The following is a 19,671-nucleotide window of genomic DNA, read 5'->3' as shown; positions in this document are numbered from 1 at the left end:
TGTTCTGAGCATGACTGCGCGTGTGCGTGTGCTCATTAGAGTAAATCCCTGTTATTATTGCTGCTTAGGAAACACCAGGAGACAGACGTACAAAGACCTGTGGCAGTCTGACACACACACATGTACATGCAAATACACACTTGTATTTCCAAAACTTCATTTCAGCTTATAAAATATAATTATCTTCACCTTCAATTATAAATCCTTAACAATGAAATCTTTGAATTTACTTTATGAAAATTGCTTCATTTAATCTGTGTAAACAGATTTATGTGACTACAAAACACACACACACACACACTTTCATGCACTGAGGCTGCACACAGCAGGATTACTTTTGCACTTTAACTACTTTCAGCAGGATACCAGTGTGTCACACATCCTATTGTAGGGGCTTGACTCCTTTGTGGAGATTAAAAGCAATCCCCGTTAATGTAATCACTCCATTTAAGAATGAATACCTGGTTTAAGGTTCATTTTAAGTTAAGTCTCCAGGAAATGTCCCCTGCAGTGATGGAAACATGTCTACACGTGTAACACGCTGACTCACTAATTCTCCGTCTGCTTGTCTTTGATCTGAAGGAAAATCTTGAAAAGGTGATCTCACCTTTATCATGACTCTATAAAATGACACACTCATCATTGTTGTGCATTATTATACTGAGTGTATAAAAGAAGCTTGTTTTGAAGCTCTCTCATAGCAACCATCATTATCTGAATAATATTTTGCATTGTGGTGCAAACTAAACCTGACAAATCAGGTGTCCGCAAAATGAGTGTGAAAAGCTCCGACGTGCACGTATTTGTGGCTCATCAGTCACAAAGCTGCTTTTATAAGCTCACTTCAAACAAACAATCAAACTGAGGAGGGATGGATGGTGTGCGGAGGCTACTGTCATGTTCGTTCATTCATTTGTTTACTCGGCTGAATGCCAGTGGGTAGGTACACAAATCAGGTTTAGTTCACACTAGCAAAAGTTTATTCACCCTTAGCTGACAAAGCCAGAGGTAAAGCAGAAAGAAGCAAAACCTTTTCTTAGTTTTTCTTAGTAAATTCAGTTTTCCTGCTTCTGTCTTTCCCTCTTTTCCTTCCTCTGTTTTATCACTGTCCTCTTCCTTTTCATTTTCATTTTTCCTTCCTTTCCTTTGTCTTTTCTTTCCATCTCTCTTTCTGCTGGCATTTTCCCTAGTTTTGAAAAAATCCTCCCTTTTTGTTTTCTTTTCTCCCTTTTTTCCTTCTGCCGCATCTACTTCCTGTGATTTCCAGACATCCTCTTTATGTTTCTTTCTACTCTTGAGGTGGGTTTTCTTCCCCCCAGTGATACCAGCGTAGCTACAAAAACAGCCAATCAGTCCCTTTGTCTTTTTTTTTGCCCGCCTGTCCCGTTTGGTTGTTTTGTCATCAGAATTGTTGTCTAAAGGCCGAGAAAGATGCCCAGCAGATTTACTTTACCAAGTGCACCACCCCGGCCTTGCCGTATTGGTCCATTTGATTGACCTTTGTTTTTATTGTTTATTTTATTTTATTTTCAGTTGTTACATACGGGACAGACATGACTGGGGGAAGGGAAATGGAGAAAAAGAGGGAGGGAAAGAAAAACAGAGGAAGAGGAACGGTGAGTCCCTTTGTCTGCCTGTCAGGTGTGTGCATGTCTTTCAGGACGTTCGTGCTCTTGATTGCTCCATTCACACAAACTCAGGTGTGTTGACTCAGCCACTGAAATGCTCTGCACCCCTACAAGTGACCACATTTTAAGAAACAACAGTTTCAGGACTGACATACAAAGGCCTTCACACAGTCTATCGAAATAAACCCCCAATTTTGTTAGCTTGCTGCTATTAAGAGATTCACTTTTAATTTGCTTACATATGATGGTAGAAAGTCAGAAATCTGCAGGTGCGCCCAACAGCAGTAGATCAGAGATGTTGATTAATGCATTGATCTGAAACTGAAATAAGAGCTATTTATTTAAAGGAGCAGCAGTCTAAGCAGACTAGACCCCATCTCGCAAGAGCCATGAGGCCTTTTCCCAGTTGGATATGTCTGAAACACCTCATCTAGAGGGCACCCAGCACACATCCTGGTGCTTGAACCACCACAACTGCATCTCTATTCTGAGCTCTTATTAACGACCAAGGCCCTCGGCCAATCGAATGCTGAGTGCTGCATTTCTCCTGTTTGTGTCAATCTTATTTCATCAGTCACACTCGCAGCCATAGGTCAGAGTAGGAACAGAAATTGAGGGCTTTATTTTCAAGCTCTTTTTTTTAACCAAAATAAAAGAAAAAAACAGCATCCATATGCCTGCATGTTTTCATGTCAAACTCCATCAAAATATGAAACATGAAGAAAGCAAAAAAAACAAAGAAAACAAAACAAAAACTCCACAAAAACGATTCACTGACCTAAATACCGCTCACTATCATAATACTTCATAAAACTGAATTCATTTCAGGCTTCCTTCCATCCCAGAGATTTCCCCTCGACTGGCTTTGGAACGCCAGCAGAACTGGAGGCAGCGGCCGGATGGAGCTCTGGGTGGTTCTGCTTCGACTGCACCCAGTCAGGCGTGGAGATGGTTTGATTGATAAAAGTCCTTTTTAACTTTGCTTCTTTGAGATGGAGAAAATTTTAAATGCAGTAGTTTTAACAGTATTTATGCCAAGGCAATTGTTGTTTTTTGTTTCGTTTTTCTGCCCCTCCTTCTTCTGCTGCAGGAGGAGAGATTTAAATATGGATCCAGGTGTTTGAATAAACACAGATGTTTTCCACGTTGCCCTCCCAGAAAACAGCACATGAACTGGCAGGCCACAGATTTCAATGATGCTGAGTGACAACTCAAATCTCAGTTACGCCTTTCAGTTTTTGAACCGAGGAGACCAGATCCTTGTTGGGTTTTCTCTCTATTTTGAAGGGTCTTTAACTTACAATATAAAGGGCCTTAAGGTGACTGCTGTTGTGATTTGACGATATGTAAATAAAATGGGATTCAATTCAAAAACATCTTTTATTCCATTTTTTAATTTTTGCTGGAACCCATAACTGAAATTAAAATGTAACCACGATGAAACTGCAGTTTCTGCTTCTGTAAAAGGTAAGAACGGGTATTTTACCAAAAAATGGTCTAAAACACTCAAAAACAGCCTGAAGCATCTCTGCATATGTCCTTCAACTATTCTTGTAGTAGGGAGTGCCCCTGTAATTTCCATTGTTGTTTTGCATACCAGAAAAATTCTAGTTTCTTCATGATGTTTCAGCTCATTGTTCTCATTACTCACCACCTGCTTTGAATTAGTGTGCAGGGAGGAGATGTTTCAACATTTATGTAGCGTTCCCCTGTGACCATCACATGATCGCAAGCTGACACGTCGCTCTCACAATGTTTATTTAGTAGATCTTTTTCCTGGGAAGGAGACAACTAACTAATCTCTCTGAGAACGCGAAGATGACATGTGTCTGCAGTGTGTTGTTAGTAGTTGTACTTTACTACCTCAGCAGCTCAGTGCTTCTGTTTGAATCCTGTTTGTGTTGATCCAGCTGAATTTGACTGTAGGGAAACCAGTAGGTTCATCCACTCATACTTCACTCACTGTCTCACCTGGCAGGAACTCCCTATTCAAATGTCTCAAAGTAAAGAGTGAACAGAAGCCACACACATGCCAAAACATCAAAATGTGGCCCTTAAGTATACAAAACAAAGAAATCAACAACTGTGCCACGTTTGGCTTATGAGTGACATGAAAGGAGATTAGATTAGGCCTTTGTGCTCTTTGTCATTTTCATGCAAATACTTGCAGAAAACAAAACAGCACCATCCCCATCTCGGTTCATGGGGAAAATAATCCTGCTTTTGATTGATTCCCTTAGTATATGTATATGACAACAGCTTCATAATGGGACCTCAGTAATGAATGGTTGGCACCATGGTGACTACATCCACCTTAGTGGATGGGAACCAGGTGGCCTTTTATTTTATCATAAAGATGCTGAATGGGTATAAAGTTGGTGCTCACTGAAGCCCACTCAAGTTGTTCCACACACTGGAAAAAAAACAGATTGGTGACATAAAGTTGATATCAGAAATACCGAAACAAATGGAGTGTAGAGAAAGAAACTGCTGCCACAAATTGCTCAGAAACTGGTCAGAAGACACTAAAGCTAAATAATTTTGTTTTCTTAAGTTCAAATGTTCTGTAAAGTGCAACTGTTATTCTAATAAGGGATTTTGTATCATATGCTCATATTTCTCTATTTATTTATTTATTTTTTGTTTTGTTTTGTTTTATTGTCCCATGTCTGTTTTTGTTCTGGTCAATCTCTATCATTTTCCTTCTATGCTTTCCTGGCCACGTCTCCCCGGAGAGAGATTTTAATCTTAAAGGAGTTCCTGTTTAAATAATAGTTCAATAAAATGTGAAAACAACTGTGGGTTAAACCCTCCATCAAACGGATAAATGTTCAACTCTGACCGTGTTTTTGTTCTCTTTCACTGCAAGACTTTGAAGTAGGTCAGGTTCCTTTTGTTTGATTAAAGGGTGGAGGAAGTGCAGAAATATTTACTTTTCTCTTGTCTAAGATGCTAGCGTGGGCAAACTACTGAACAGTTAGCATGTCGACGTTAGTGTGTAATGCTTATCCAAACCACAGATGTTTGGGGACTTGACATCATTGATATTGTTTTGATATAAAGGTTACGTAGAATGAAAATATTGATAATTGTTGTGGTTACATTTTTACAGATGTATATTTTATAGTGTGGGACTCTACTAAAAATGTTTTATTTGGGCCCAGGAGATTTCTTTGTTGCAGTACTGTAAGTGGACACTAGGATAAGTGGCAATAAAGGGAATTTCACATTATTGTGGAAAATTAGTGTGTAAGTAAAATTCAAACTTTTTGAATGTATACTAGAGCAGCGGTCCCCAATCCCCAGGCTTCGGACTGGTACCGGTCCGTGAGTCGTTTGGTACCGGGCCGCGAGAGTTGAGGCTCAGGTGTAAAATGTATAGTTTTCAGGGTTTTTATCGGTTTTCAGCGTTATTTTGTTATCGTTTTTATCGTTTACTCGGTTTTCCTGGGACTTTTCACGTGTGTTATGAATAAATCTTCTTTTTTTCGGTACCGGTACTAGTTTTATTTTGTTGTATTTATCCGCGACACCTTAAAGGCCGGTCCATGAAAATATTGTCGGGCATAAACCGGTCCGTGGCGAAAAAAAAGGTTGGGGACTGCTGTACTAGAGTCACCTTCATTGGTGATAAAATAAAGTCCCAACACTCTCATCTTCCACCTGCACAAATCTGAACATTTGTTGACTTTGGTTGTTTTATAATGCAATAGACTAAACATGTTGGAGGTCTTGAATACAGATAGTTGAAGGCATTTTTTCATAAATGTTTTCCATTGTGTATAAGTCTGAATATGGTGACTTGCATGAAATGTCTGGAATTCCTGATGTGGAGATTTTAAAATCTGAGTTAATGAAGCCTTCTGGTAAATGGACTGGTTCTTATATAGCGCCTTTCTACTCTCCCGAAGTACGCAAAGCACTCTACACAACATGCCACATTCACCCAGTCACACCAACACTTCCTTCTAAGCTTTTAGCTTCCTAGCTAACATTCATACTGGATGAATCGGAGAGCAACTTAGGGTTAGCATCTTGTCCAAGGATACTTGGCATGCAGACTGGAGGAGCCAGGGATCAAACCACCAACCTTTTGATCAGTAGATGACCTACTCTGGGGCAATCGTGGCTCAAGAGTTGTGTGTTCGTCTTGTAATCGGAAGGTTGCCGGTTCGAGCCCTGGCTCGGACAGTCTCGGTCGTTGTGTCCTTGGGCGAGACACTTCACTTACTAGTGTTGGCCAGAGGGGCCGATGGTGCAATATGGCAGCCTCGCCTCTGTCAGTCTGCCCCAGGGCAGCTGTAACTACAACTGTAGCTGCCTCCACCTGTGTGTGAATAGCGCTTTGAGGGGTCCTGAAAAATGCTATATAAATGCAATCCATTATTATTATTACTCTACTAGGGGTGCAACAATACATGTATCAGTATTGAACCGTTCGATACAGTGCTTTCGGTTCGGTACGCATATGTATCGAACAATACAAAATTTTCAATTTATTTTATCAACTTTTCTTCTGACGATGCTGTCTGTGTTGAGCGCTCAGTGGATCTGCGTTCGACTACTCCGCATTTGCCGCGTTATGGCGTTAAAGTCATTTTAACGAGATTAACGCTGACAGCACTAGTGGGAACACAACGAATATGACTGCACATTTGCGCCAACATCATCCTGGTGCAAAGACAAGTGGAAGCAGACAAAAACAACAAGCAGGCATGCTACAAACTTTAGCCGAGTCATTTAGACAGCCGTTAGCACATAATTCTCCTTATGGGGACCTGATATGTTTAATATGCTGCTGAGAATATAGCCCAGAAGAAGCGTATAGTATAGCTTTTATTTTGGAAAGAGCCATTTCTCTGTAATAAACTCTCTTTTCCAAAGATGAGTGATTTCTCCATCAGATAGATTAATTTATTTTTATTATATTGTTGTTTCAGCAACATTAAATCTAAAAACTGTACTTTTGAGTTAAAATATATATTTATAATTTTAATAAATGACAAATTATAAAGGCATGAACTTTTTTTTTTTATCGAAAAAATATCGAACTGTGACACCAAAGTATCGAACCGAACCGTGAATGTTGTGTATCGTTGCAGCCCTATACTCTACCCCCTGAGCTACAGCCACCCCCCTGCTAGCTATTAAAATGATAGAATGTGAATTTGGACCTGTATGAAAGGAAAGGTGCAGAGTTTACTAGAGTCCCCATGTTCATGCTTAGACTATATGGACCATATGTGTTGGTTGGTGAAGTCTCAGTGTTGACTGCTGTTGTGTTGACTATTTGAAGCCAGAACCATATTTGAATGAGAGAATAGACTGCTGCCAGCCCATAATGTTAACACTGAAACTGTAGAGCACTAATAAAATGTAAGAATTTTGCTCACCTAAACTGAATTTGTAGACAAACTGTACTTCACAGCAGGCCATGTTTGTTTCCAGAGAACTCTACCTGAACGCTTCAAATGCTTCAAAAGGCACCAGCAACACAAATATGCTATCTGACTGACTCCTGGAAAGGGAAAGCCATCAGATAATAAGCAGTTACAACTGCCTGTGCTGAAAAACCTGTCAGTTCAAAAAAGCCTGTACAGTTGAGGGTTATAGATACAGATAACACCAAAACAGTATGTTGTACCAGGTTATAAACGTTCTTTTTAACACTGTAAAGCCGGACGTTTTCATCTGGGACTATATGGGGATTTTCTTTTTTAGACCCTGCCTCAACTTTCTTTCTTCAACTGCCATTGAAGAAAGTGAAGTTTTTTCTGTTGCACTTCCTATTTGGCTTCCTTTCAGAGGTAGACCCCTTACAATGTTCAAACTTCCTGCCTAATTTTGTCTAGCTCCCCTTGCAAATCGGTGGGCAAAACATGACTCTTGCCTGTGACGTCACCATAATTATTAAAGGGTGACCTATAGTTTTTATTGTATTTGTTCAGATCAGTGTGGCAGTCAATGAATAAAGCTGTAAAGGTCAAGACGGAGTCAAATTCAAAGGAGACCATGGTACAGGAAACACACACAAACGCTGGTACATATATCTTTGTGAGGACTCTGTGACATAACACATTCTCAAGACCATAACGCAGAAATGAAAGCCTCCCTATTGTTACTGAATACTGATTCTAATCTTAACCTGAAAAACAAATCTGAACCTAAAGAAAGTTTTGACCAGACACAAAGTCCTCATAAAGCGAACATTAACAACAGCAGGGACAAATGCACAAACTGGCAATGGAAATCTCTCTTGGACATGCCGAGTACCACTTCCTTTTCCTGCCAAGCAATCAGACAGCGCTGCCACTAGTTTGTGCTGGAGATAGTGAAACATCAGCAGTTCCAGAAGACTCTGGACATTATTAGGAAAAAGATGATCTGTTGAACTTTTCGTTTCTTTACTTCAATCTTCTGTAATTTTTGAATTTTATTGAAATAACACATGTAAGAGAAAGTTAGTAAAAATTAGAAACCACTAAAACATAAAGTAATGTTTTCCTGGTTGCACTCCTCTTCTGATCTCGTCGATAACAAATGTAACATACAAGCAGAAAAGCTGGTAGGTGTGTAATGAGTGCATTAACTCTGATGCAGCCTTCATGCACGACCATTCTCCCTGTAACTTATTAAGACTTTCGACCTACAAAGGGCTTTAATGCACTCTAGCTGAAACCCTTTTGACAAAGACAAGATGCTTGACACACAGCATAGTCAATACTCTGATATGCTGCAGAAACATTTTTGTTCATAACAGGGACGCACTGATTGTTGAAATCGCTTATAGAAATATAATTTAATGTCATTTGGGGGTAGGGATGGGTACCGGTATCCGGTGCCATGATGGCACCGGTTCTGACATAAACGGTAGTAACCAGACCGAAAAGCAGCGCACATTTCGGTGCTTTATTTCAGTGCTTTTTGTTCCTGAGATGTCATACACTTTGAATTCTAGCCAATCGTTTTACGTTTCCGAGGATAGTAGGCGGGCCCAGGTACGTACGTTCTTTTAGAGCAGAGCTACAGATTAAAAATGCCCAAGGCGAAGTGGTCAAAGTCTGGCAGTACTTCACAGCAAAATATGCAAACTCAGCAGCTGCAACAAGTGCTTTAAGCTGATACTGTGATACTGTCAAAGGAGGTAACACCTCGAATCCGATGAAACACCTGGCGACGTATAGCATTTTGTTAAAAGCAGAGAAATGCGCCGTATTTGATAGCTTGCTGCGAGACCTCACACCGAGCACATCTACTGCGGGTGTGGTGCCTGTTATCGGACCCGGAGTTAGCAACATCCCCCAAAAACCCGAAGAGGAGAGTCCTGGCCCCTAGCCCTGCCAGTGTAGCAGAAATGATGAGGATGATGATGCAGCAGCAGCCGTTCTTCTCTGCGTGAGTAGCTTAATGTTGTTCGTGTGTAATTTACGTTGAGTAGGCTAACCACGTTATTACATTAATGCATGTAAGGTGAACTAGCAAACATCATCATAGCTACATGAGGCTGTCTTCTTGTTTGATGGCAGATACTCCCTTCACCCTGGACAAAAAGGCTAAAATGACCAAAGAAAAAGTGGAAAACAGTTAAACATGAGAGGTTTTTGGACAAAGTTTGTGTTTTTTCCATTGTTTAAGCTGCTTCCAGCCAAGAGTGATACCATATATGCCCTATAGCTGCAGAAAAGGCTAACATTGTTATCTTTTTACAAAAAAACAGCTGAACATGAGAGGTTTTTGGACCAATTTTGTGTTCTCCATTCTTTAAGCACCGGTTTGAGCACCGTTTAAGCACCGGCACCGTTTCAAAAGTACCGGTTTGGCACCGGTATCGGATAAAACCTAAACGATACCCATCCCTATTTGGGGGTTTATTTGTTTTTCTGATTAATTTCACTCATTTTCAGTACGGTGAAAAAAGTTTTTGTAGATTCAAGAACTGAGAAGAACTGTTTGACAGTGATTAAAATAGTATTTTTGCACCAACGAGGAAATTCCCACAGAGCTATTAGCTGAAAAGTGGACAAGTGGAGGACCAAAGAAGTGGCAGCACTGAAGATCTATCTATAGCTGATCACACAGGAGGTGAGGGTAGGGATGTCACCGAGCCTGACACTTAGGGTAGCTCTCAACACAATAAAAACACAGTGGTGCATGTTGGCTTCTGGCCCTAGAGTTGATCCAGTTCTACCTACTGTTTGCTGAAGCCTCTTCAAGAGGTCTCGGGCGAAGGTTGGCTGTCAGGAAGCCATTCTTAAGGAAGCAAACCAAGGCTAAATTTGAAATTTTTAGTTCAAATTGTCATCGATATGTATGGAGGACATCAACAGGAAAGTACAACCGCCATCTGCAACCATCTGTAAAACAATGTAGGCTCTGCTATGGTTTGGGGCTACATGTCAACCAGTGGTGTTGGAGATCTTTTTCAAAACTGATGGAATTATGAACTAACTATCAGTACCATCAGATTTTGAGGCACCATGCAATACCTACTGGAAAGCATCTGATTGGCAACAGCTTCATTTTTCAGCATGACAGTGATTCCAATTGCACTGCCAGTACAGTTAAAGCAAATCTGCATTTAAAAAACACTTTGGAAAACACTGAGTCTGGCCTCCCCAGAGCCTGGATCTCAACATTATTGAGACAGAGTGGAATCATCGTAAATAGTAGGTTGCTCAAGACTTCTGCAAAATACTATAACTGCATCTCTTCTTCATAATAGCATGTGTTTATTTCTTTCAGTCTGTCCAAAAGCCTAAAACCGCCGCCCCTCAAGGGGCCTCACACCAGGACAACTAACTCTTGCAGGTAACTGAAGCTGAATAATGACTTCTAGCAAATGTCTAGTCATCAACTTGCTTGCTAAAGCAACAGAAAGACAGACTTGTCAGGTCAGGCAGAGATACTGAAGGTGGTCCTGCTGGAGTGTCCCACAGGTCCGATGGTGGCTGCTGAATTTTTAGGCATTTCTAGAGCATCATTAGGACTTAAATGAGCCAGCATTACTGTTGCATCAAATTTGATCAAGTATGTGAGTTAAAGTTTTAAAACACGTTCAGCAACATCAGTATCATTATTATTAACCATCTGACTTTTGAGTAGGTGGGATCTCTGGTCCCTGGCAATAGGGATCTTAACGGGGTCTCTCATCCAGACTGTTTTGTTCATGTGTCGCCTTACAGATGTGAGGTATCACTGAGTGACCGTGGGGATTTCCTTCCCCCTGAAATAAGGTGAAAAAAGGGTCCAGTTTGATCCATTTAGATTCAGTGATGTGATTATGCCACTTTATAATAAAGTGTACTGTTACTGCTGTAGTGGTGATGCTAACGCTACACAAGTCCCAGAGCAGGAGGGCTGCTTTCATATTAACCTCCATCAAAGCAGACACTGATGCTGGCCATTAGAAAGACTTCAGGTTTACAGCACTTCTAAGCTGGCTTCACTATTCAGACCTGAAAGCAAAGTCCATCCATAACATACACTCAGTGGGTGCACAATGCACCACTGTTGACCTGCACCACCTGCTTTCAGTGGGTGTCACTCATTCTCACACTACCCAAATCAATCTAAAACCAAAAGCTTCAAAGCGAATCCTTCATTTAAAAATTATGTTCAACAAGTTCTCTCAGCACAGGACAAAGTCTGGTATTGTTTCACAAAAACACACTTTGTTTGCAGGGAAAAGCACACACAGAAGCTTCTCCACAAAAACAAAAAATGCGCATATGTCTCCTTCCTTCTTTCAAAACCCTGACGAGCCTGTACACTTCTTCACCTCAGAGTCCGTCTATCGTCTCTGGAGTTCTGGATAAAGCAGTTCATTGCACGGACTATTTTTCCATCACCTGTGAAACTTTGCAAATGCAAATATTGTCTTTGCTCTTTTTTCTTTAACTGCAGGCTTTCTGCATTAAAGCAGCTGCTCCTGATGCACGTAGACCTATGATAACGCCTCTGTTTCAGGCTTTTTTAATGTCTCTTTATGGATATTATTCACAATCAGTGGTGGGCAGTATATCATATATATCAGTCATATTTTAACCATAATATGACTTTATCAAATAGTTCCACTACAGCGAAGAGACAAACAACAGGTTAAATTCACGATACTCCTGGTAGTCAGAAGCATTGATGTGGATCTGAAGAGGAACCCGGCGCTGACAGTATACTCACAGTTTAATCAAACTATTTAATAAACCACAACTAATTCACTTCAACAGGGCAAATATCAAAAACACAATAATTTGTGAAACATACATGTACTAGCAATGACTGCGTATTTACACAATGACATCATAGTGTTGTCTTGATACATGCTCAGTCTTCCAGGTCAGAGTTTCTATATAACAGCCCTTACTGCAAACAGTAAACTGTTATTACTATATTAGACAAGGTTGAACTACACATCCTAAAAGCCAGGTACACAACTAAGGAACAGTGTATCAGATATCGGTCCAGTCCTCTCTTAAAAAGCTGTAATGGTTATGGTGACAAGTGGCCAACAAGCTATATTATTTAATTCCATTGAATTGTGTTGCATGGTGCTCTGTGTTTTCACATGCATCAGCAGCAGTGCACCTGTTGCTATCAGGAGAGTTAGTTTGGACTTATTTCATGTCTGGTATTGCATCCTTTTTTTAAAAAACATAAGTGCCAAATTATGGTCAGGAGTGAGCACTGAAATGCTCCACTCCCAATACAACCCTCTCTCTGTTTAAAGCTTGTAAGGAGGTTAATACTGCTGCTGTCAGCTCCGGTTATATTATCAGACTGAACTGAGATGAGACTAGTGCACATAAATCCGCTCAAAAAAAGAAAAAGAAAGAAAGAATATTTCGTCATGATTTTAACAATATTCGATCGTGGCTCAAGAGTTGGCAGTTCGTCTTGTAATCGGAAGGTTGCCGGTTCGAGCCCCGGCTCGGACAGTCTCGGTCGTTGTGTCCTTGGACAAGACACTTCACCTACTGCCTACAGGTGTAGTAGGTGAAGTGTCTTGCCCAAGGACACAACGACCGAGGGGCCAGAGGGGCCGATGGCGCGATATGGCAGTCTCGCCTCTGTCAGTCTGCCGCAGGGCAGCTGTGGCTACAGCTGTAGCTGCCTCCACCAGTGTGTGAATGAATAGTGGAATTTTAAAGCGCTTTATAAATGCAATCCATTATTATTGATTATTTTCCTGTTTTGGGTTGTTGTGCCAGTAAATATAAACCCTTTAACTTTATTTTACTTCCATATGTTTGTTTGTTATGTTTTATTTTACAAAGTTAAGAAAACAAAAGTCTGATGTTGCTTGATGGAAGAATGCTTCCCAGTCTCTTCCTCACAGGGACGGATAGTCAACAACTAATCATTCAACACTGTGTCGGCTCAGCGCTGACACCTGAAGCCACGTGTCGATCTACAGAACCCAGTTTAAACTCCTCATCTTCAGGTTTTAATGAAGCTGGGGGCTTCGCTCAGGCTGGTAACGGATGTGTGCACACAGAAGTACAGTGGAGGTGTTCACAGTCATTTCCACAGCGCACAAGTGCACACAGAGCACATGACAGTGACGGTACACTCACCCCAGCGTGCTGATGAAGCCGTTCACCGTGCCCTCGGCATACAGGGATACAATATCCCCGATGTGGAGGAAGCTGGATGCAGAGTCAGACATTCTGCAGCTGATTTATTTCAACAGCGAGAGGAACCCGCAGGTAGAGCCGAGAGAGAGGAACTTTCTCCCCCCTCCTGTCCTCTCCTCTGCGTGTGTGGAAGTTCAGAAGCAGCGAAGAAAGTCAAAGTTTCCTCCTCGCATGCAGCGGCTGCAGTCCTGAGAGTTCAGGAGAACCTCTTTACATTCACCCCGCTTCAGTCCTGCCGCCTTCAAGGACTCACCGGCGGCTGCTGCTGCATGACAGCGAACTGTGGAAGAAAAACACTCTGAAGGAGCTCGCAAACTTTTTACAACAGGAGCGCAACGGGGGCCCAGCGCTGATCCGTACCTGAGTCTGCTGAGAGGCCGCGCGGAGCACCGGAGGAAACATCTGTGTGGAGATCGTGCCGCAGGTTAAAGTGTTCACACAGAGGCGCAGACACGCAACGCGAACCTGCTCCGTCCCTCCCTCTCAGTGTGTGTGTGTGTGGTGGTGGGGGTGTGCACGCTCGCGCGCTCACGCCGAAGACTCGGGTACTAAAAACCAGGAAGTGAGTTAAGGCGTTGATAAGACTGACAGACGGCTTCAAGAAAGAAAAAATGCACACACACACACACACACACACGGGTGTGTGAACGCAGCGCGAGCTCGGAGGCCGGTGTGACGCGCGCACTGGCAGCCTGCAGGACGTGTCCGTGCGCTCCCGAGTTTAGTGACATGTAGCCAGAAACGGTTCAAATCAAAAATCGGTCAGAATATTTGATCATAAACAGCGAGGAAAATGATACAGGTAAACTGGAGCTCTTGTGTAACTCTGTGCAGCCACTGCATGTAAAAAGGCTGCACAGAGTTCAGATGTTATTTTGCAATCAATAAAATGTTTATATTTAAACTGTAAATGCAAGTAAAATTCAGAATCTTATCTAACATATCCAGTATAGTACAGGCTCACATTTGAACAAATAAGTAAAGCTTTATAATACATTTAGAATTCACCCGCCACTTCATTAGGTACACCAGTTCAACCTTCTATGAACACAAATATGCAGAAGAGCACAGTGCAGTAGATCAGATGGGCTACAACAGAAGACCACACCATCTGCCACTCCTGTCAGCTAAGAACAGGAAACTGAGGCTACACTTCACAGGGCCGTGAACTGACAGAAGGCCTACACTTTTAGTCTCTTAGCAACAAATGAGCCTCATTTAAATAGCACAGCCTACAGGACCATTGTTGACGACCAGGTTGGTCTTGATGGCTGCTTCCAGCAGGATAAAGCACCGTGTCACGAAGCTCAGATCATCTCAAACTGGAGACAGACACTATTTCTACTTTTAAGATCAGGCTTCAAACTTTCCTTTTTGCTAAAGCATATAGTTAGGGCTGGACCAGGTGACCCTGAATCCTCCCTTAGTTATGCTGCAATAAGCATAGGCTGCTGGGGGATTCCCATGATGCATTGGGTGTTTCTTCTTCAGTCACCTTTCTCACTCACTATGTTCTTATACGTCTCTCTGCAGTTAATCACAAGTTATTATTCATCTCTGGGTCTCTAACACAGCCTGGTTCTGACGGAGGTTTCTTCCTGTTAAAAGGGAGTTTTTCCTTCCCATTGTCATTATTGTCTAGGTTTTCTCTGTATGTATTATCCTAGGGTCTACCTTACATTATAAAACACCTTTAGGGGACTGTTATTGTTTGGTGCTGTATAAATCATATAATGTAAAGTAGCATGGGGCAGGTCTTAGATGTGTTTAGCATTAACCGCTTTTCCCGGGCTTGAGCATCAACAGGAAAGAGTCTGAGGATACAAAAATGGCACGATTCACATTTTGTTCCACAATATAATTGTTACAAATTCAGTTATGTTTTATGTTTTTTAAAGTGTAAAAGAAGTTACTATATTAAAAAAAATGTTGGCAATAAACAAACGTCATCACCAGCAACAGGAAGTTGGGTTATGATGCTCGATGTTCTGGACAATTTTAATCACCTGTTAGAAAAAAGTCTTTGTAAAATCAACAAAATCCATGAGTTTCTGATTTTTCATATATTGTAGAAGAAAATGTGAAAATGTCAACCGCAGGTATAATTTCTAGTATCCAAGCAAGAACATGCATGAAGTGCAAACTTATTTCTGGGTTTCAGAGTTCCTCAAGTGGACATTAGAGACATTGCAGTTTTCAATCCTCAGTCTCCAAATTTTCATGCTCACTTAACTCGAACCAGCCATGTTTCTCTAGAGCCCACTGCTGTTTTATAGACTTCTAAATATTTACAGGGATCTTTTTAAATTCCTTTAAAATCATCCTGAAGTTTTCCAGCATCTGAGAAATTACTAAAATGTTTTTTTCTTTTGTTAATCAGAACTTGATTTCACCATCATTGTTATGCGACTGAAATTTAAACCATGACAACTTGTTGCTCTCAAAGATGTGAAATGCAGAAGTTTGTGGTTTGCCATTGTAAACCACAATTTTCCGTCACAAGACAGAAACACCCAGAAGCCGTGCTTTTACCCCACAGATGTGCAGGCTGAGTGTGTCTGTGGAGTCCTGCTGAGCAGAGTTCTTCTTTTAACTGTTAAATGAGCAGGTAACAAGCTGATGCACTTCAGCTATGCTCCAGTAAACATCACAGACGGTTCATGAAGCTCTGTGGAACACCTCAAGTATTTACATAAGAAAACAGATCAAAGTGATATCAAATGACAGCTGTCTGTAGGCTTGACTCAGTCTAGCTCTGTAAAGAAAAGAGGAAAACAAGCAGGGCGAAAGACAGTCTTGTTCCTGATTGGCTGGAAGGTGTGACACGCTACACTGAGGCGGCACAAATATTGGTTCCAGACCATTGAACTGGTGCCCACATCTGTGTTTCAGGGATTTAAATGATTCTGTTGAGTAATATAGAAGTGCACAGTGTCATACCTGGAAGTGTAAATAACACATGAAAACATGAGTGAAGAACTCTAATGAACAATGCTTTAAAAAAACAACTTTAATATTAGCCCTTAAAATGCATCCAGGATTAAAATACATGCCTCATGTCTGTGGTTGTAATTTAAGAAAATGTAATCGCAATGAACTGACTGCACACTGGTGTTTTTTATGTTGGTGATTGGGATGCAATACCACAAGTGACCACTAGGCCAAAGAGAGCTGTTTTCATGCATTATTGCTCAACAGATTTATATATTTAATCCATGTGAACAAAAAGCTCAGGCTTTAGACTCTGCTACCAAAAACTTTTTATATTTGTTTTTATACACTCACGTGTTATAGGCACAACACAAACAAGGAGGCACGAGCAGCACTGCGTCCCACCCCTCTACTGGCATCTGGAAGCCGGCCAGTCAGAATAAAATGGACTTTAAGCCAGGCCTTAAAGAGACAGGAGCCCGAATGGCTCATTTCAGAGGATCAGTGGATCCACTGAGGCGTCATGTTTTCAGCTTTTGCCTGTACATCCACGACAACAACTGCTAATAGTTAATTAGGCACATTTTAGGCCTCCAGTATGACTGCTTTGGTCCACTTTAATGGCAGAAATCTAGCATAGACTCACAAGTGATTATTTGCAAATTGCTGCAGCTGCAAAGGCTCCACTCCCGTGCAAAGTTGGATATATTAAAAATAAAAAAAAGATGGTGACGCATGTGTGTCCCAAAAAAGTCGAGACAGTTTAAATAAAAAGAGAGAAACTTCATAACTCATATTTTATTCACAATTGAAAACAGAAAATATATCAAATGTTTAAACGAAGACAAATCTCCATTTTAAGAAAAATATTCGCTTCTTTATGTCTCAAAATAGTTGTGACAGCGTCATGTTTCCCCGCTGTGGATCATCTAATCTTCCTTTAACAGCAGACTGTAAAGGTGCGGGATATAGATATACTGATAGAATATTTTAGTTGCTCAGCAGTTCTGACTTTTCTTTGGTGTGTTTTTCATTTCATGATGCACCAAATGTTTGGTGAGAAGTCTGGAATGTAGGCAGGCCAGTTGAGGAACTGGTCCCGTCTTTTGTGAAGCCACGATGTTGTAATAGATGCAGTTTAGCATCGTTCAGCTCAAATGTGCAGGACTTTCCCTGAAAATGCAGCATTGATGGTTGTCACGTCCATAGGTGTTGTTGCTTTACTCAACACGTTTTGTTCCTTTTGTGTTTTGTTTAAAGGCTTTTTGGATTGATTAATAGTTGTAGTTTCAGAGGCAGTTATCCCTCCATGTACTGTACGTAAATGCAAGGGAAACCGCAGCTGAACACAATAATAGTAATCAGTAGTCCACTCACGCCGCCTCTTCCTCTCCATTTACAGATTTATAACAACATGTGAGTTTCCGTGGTCACGTGGTCTCTGTGGTGACTGAAAAAATAAGGCCAACAATGCTTTTCTTTCTTCTCCCATTGAAACACAACTAGACTACGTTTAAGGGCAAACAGCAAGTCCTCGAGAGTCTTTTGGTTTCAGGGTGAAATCCTGGTTTTGATTCAAAGTTTGGTTTAAGGTCAAATTGTGATGAAAGGAAGTCAATGAAGTAAAGAAACCAAAAGACGCCGGGTGTGTTTGTGACACCTGGCAGCGTCTGTCGTCCTTAAATAAAACGAAGGTTCTCTCAGAGAGACAAAAACTCACCTCACAGAGACAATTCAGTCAAACTGTGGTGTTCGGTCATTTGAGCAGGTCCTCCCCACTATGTCCAAATGTCTGCAATGACTGAATCCTGTTTTTAGCTCCTTTGTTTTCAAATGTCAGCCGTCAGGGAGAAGCAAACATCCAAGCCAACAACCTCCTAATTTGTGGATGCCCCCCAAAAATGAGCTTTCTGTGTGTGTGTGTGTTTGTGACATAGTTGTGTTGACCATTTGAAGTGATGTAGGGTGGACAGATTTAGAAAAAGACATCTGTTTAAATAGAGAAAAAAAACTTTCCATCTGAACCTGAAAACACGCCACTCTCCTCTCTGGAGGTTATGAACCCAGACGTGGGTGCTTATCTGGGGCAAAGGGAGGGAGGAGAACTGAAAAACTCCAGAAGAAGACGAGGTAAAAGTTCAGAAAAGCCTCGTTGCAGTTTAGAGCCAGTGTATATCGGTGCACAACATTTTCAGTTTCGGGGTCAGAGTCTGAGCCACTTTTAGTAAAGCAAAGGAAAGAAAAGACAAAACAACAATTATATGTTAAAGTTTAAAAAAAGTAGTAAATAGCAAAAGGTGTTTAATCTTTATTCTCATAAGACTGAAAAAGCAAGCTCGTCAGCACACAAAGACTTCTGTCAGAAACAGTTTCAATCACAGGAAAGGATGAAGTGAAGCACCAAACAGGCGATAATCCCCAGGGCTGAAATATGAAGCCTGTGCAGAAGCGCTAAAACCCACAATTCTTCTAATGGACACTCCAAACACGAGCGAATCACCACAGACTCACACGTTAAATCACTCAGCTGCGAAACCTTTGGTCTCTATAGCTAATTACCCCCTTCATATTAACTGTATGGGGAGTGAATTAAAAATAGTTCATCCATTTGGATGCTGGTAAGGCTTAAACGAAAAACTGAGTGAAAAAGATTAGATACTGAGAATACGTGGACAGGAATCACATGACTTCACCCCAAACTGGGAGAAAAGGAGTCAAGAAAAATGAGCTGAGTGGAGAACTTTCTTTGTGTCCATTAAACCTCATTTAATGGACATGTATGTGGGAATGTATGTGAATGTTTTACTGTTACGTCTTATTAGTATTTTAAGTATTCTATCTATTGTATTTATTGAATTTTATTGTTTTATTTATATTTTGATATTGCTAGGGATGATGCAATGATCAGGGAACATTCTTAATTTCGTTGTACCTGTGACAATGACAATAAAGTTTCTGATTCTGATTCTGATTGCTTTGGTTTAACGGCGCCAATTAGATTAATAGCTGTTTACATGACGAATAAACTTAGAATATTGTAGTTGATATGATTAAGCATGACTTTGAATTGTGTTTCAGTTTTTTGGCTGAAATGTGGCCAGATGTGTCCTGTGTGAGGTTTGTTTCATAAAGCACATTAACGTTATTCTGGTGAACAGCTGATATTTTTATAGTTCTGCATCACTAACCACTTTACTCTGTTGTAAGAGTGAGACCATGCAGCACTTTCTTCTGTGCTGTTAAGTACTTTTCAACCATGAACACTGGAGCATGCAGACTAAAGGAACCGGGGGTCAAACCGGTTCTCTAGCTGTAATTTAGGGCGTTTCCTGCACCTCTAGTTAATTTACTGTGGCTACAATCTGCTGATGAGTTAGTAAACTTGTAGTTTTTCCCCCGTTTGGTTTCTTTTCACAGATAAAGCTCCAAACAAACTCCAGGTGAACCAAAAGATGTTACTGCAAACCATGTGAGAACATTCA

General features: G+C 41.0%; 1 protein-coding gene across 2 annotated transcripts in view; it reads right to left on the bottom strand.

Annotated features, from left to right (window-relative positions):
- Positions 1-13,733, bottom strand: part of itpr3 (inositol 1,4,5-trisphosphate receptor, type 3) — a 73,459-nt gene extending 59,726 nt beyond the window's left edge. For both annotated transcript variants that reach the window (XM_087834460.1, XM_087834461.1), the window contains exons 1-2: positions 13,619-13,733; positions 13,199-13,538 (exon numbers count right to left, since the gene is read on the bottom strand). In XM_087834460.1, coding sequence (XP_087690586.1) covers positions 13,199-13,290 — 92 coding nt within the window. In that variant the 5' untranslated portion in view covers positions 13,291-13,538; positions 13,619-13,733. The remainder of the gene's footprint in view (positions 1-13,198; positions 13,539-13,618) is intronic.
- Positions 13,734-19,671: the final 5,938 nt, after the last annotated feature.

The sequence above is a fragment of the Neolamprologus brichardi genome, chromosome 20 (assembly GCF_056152115.1).
Source record: "Neolamprologus brichardi isolate AB-2024 chromosome 20, ASM5615211v1, whole genome shotgun sequence".
NCBI classification, from domain to species: domain Eukaryota; kingdom Metazoa; phylum Chordata; class Actinopteri; order Cichliformes; family Cichlidae; genus Neolamprologus; species Neolamprologus brichardi.
This window is presented reverse-complemented; position numbering and strand designations above follow the sequence as displayed.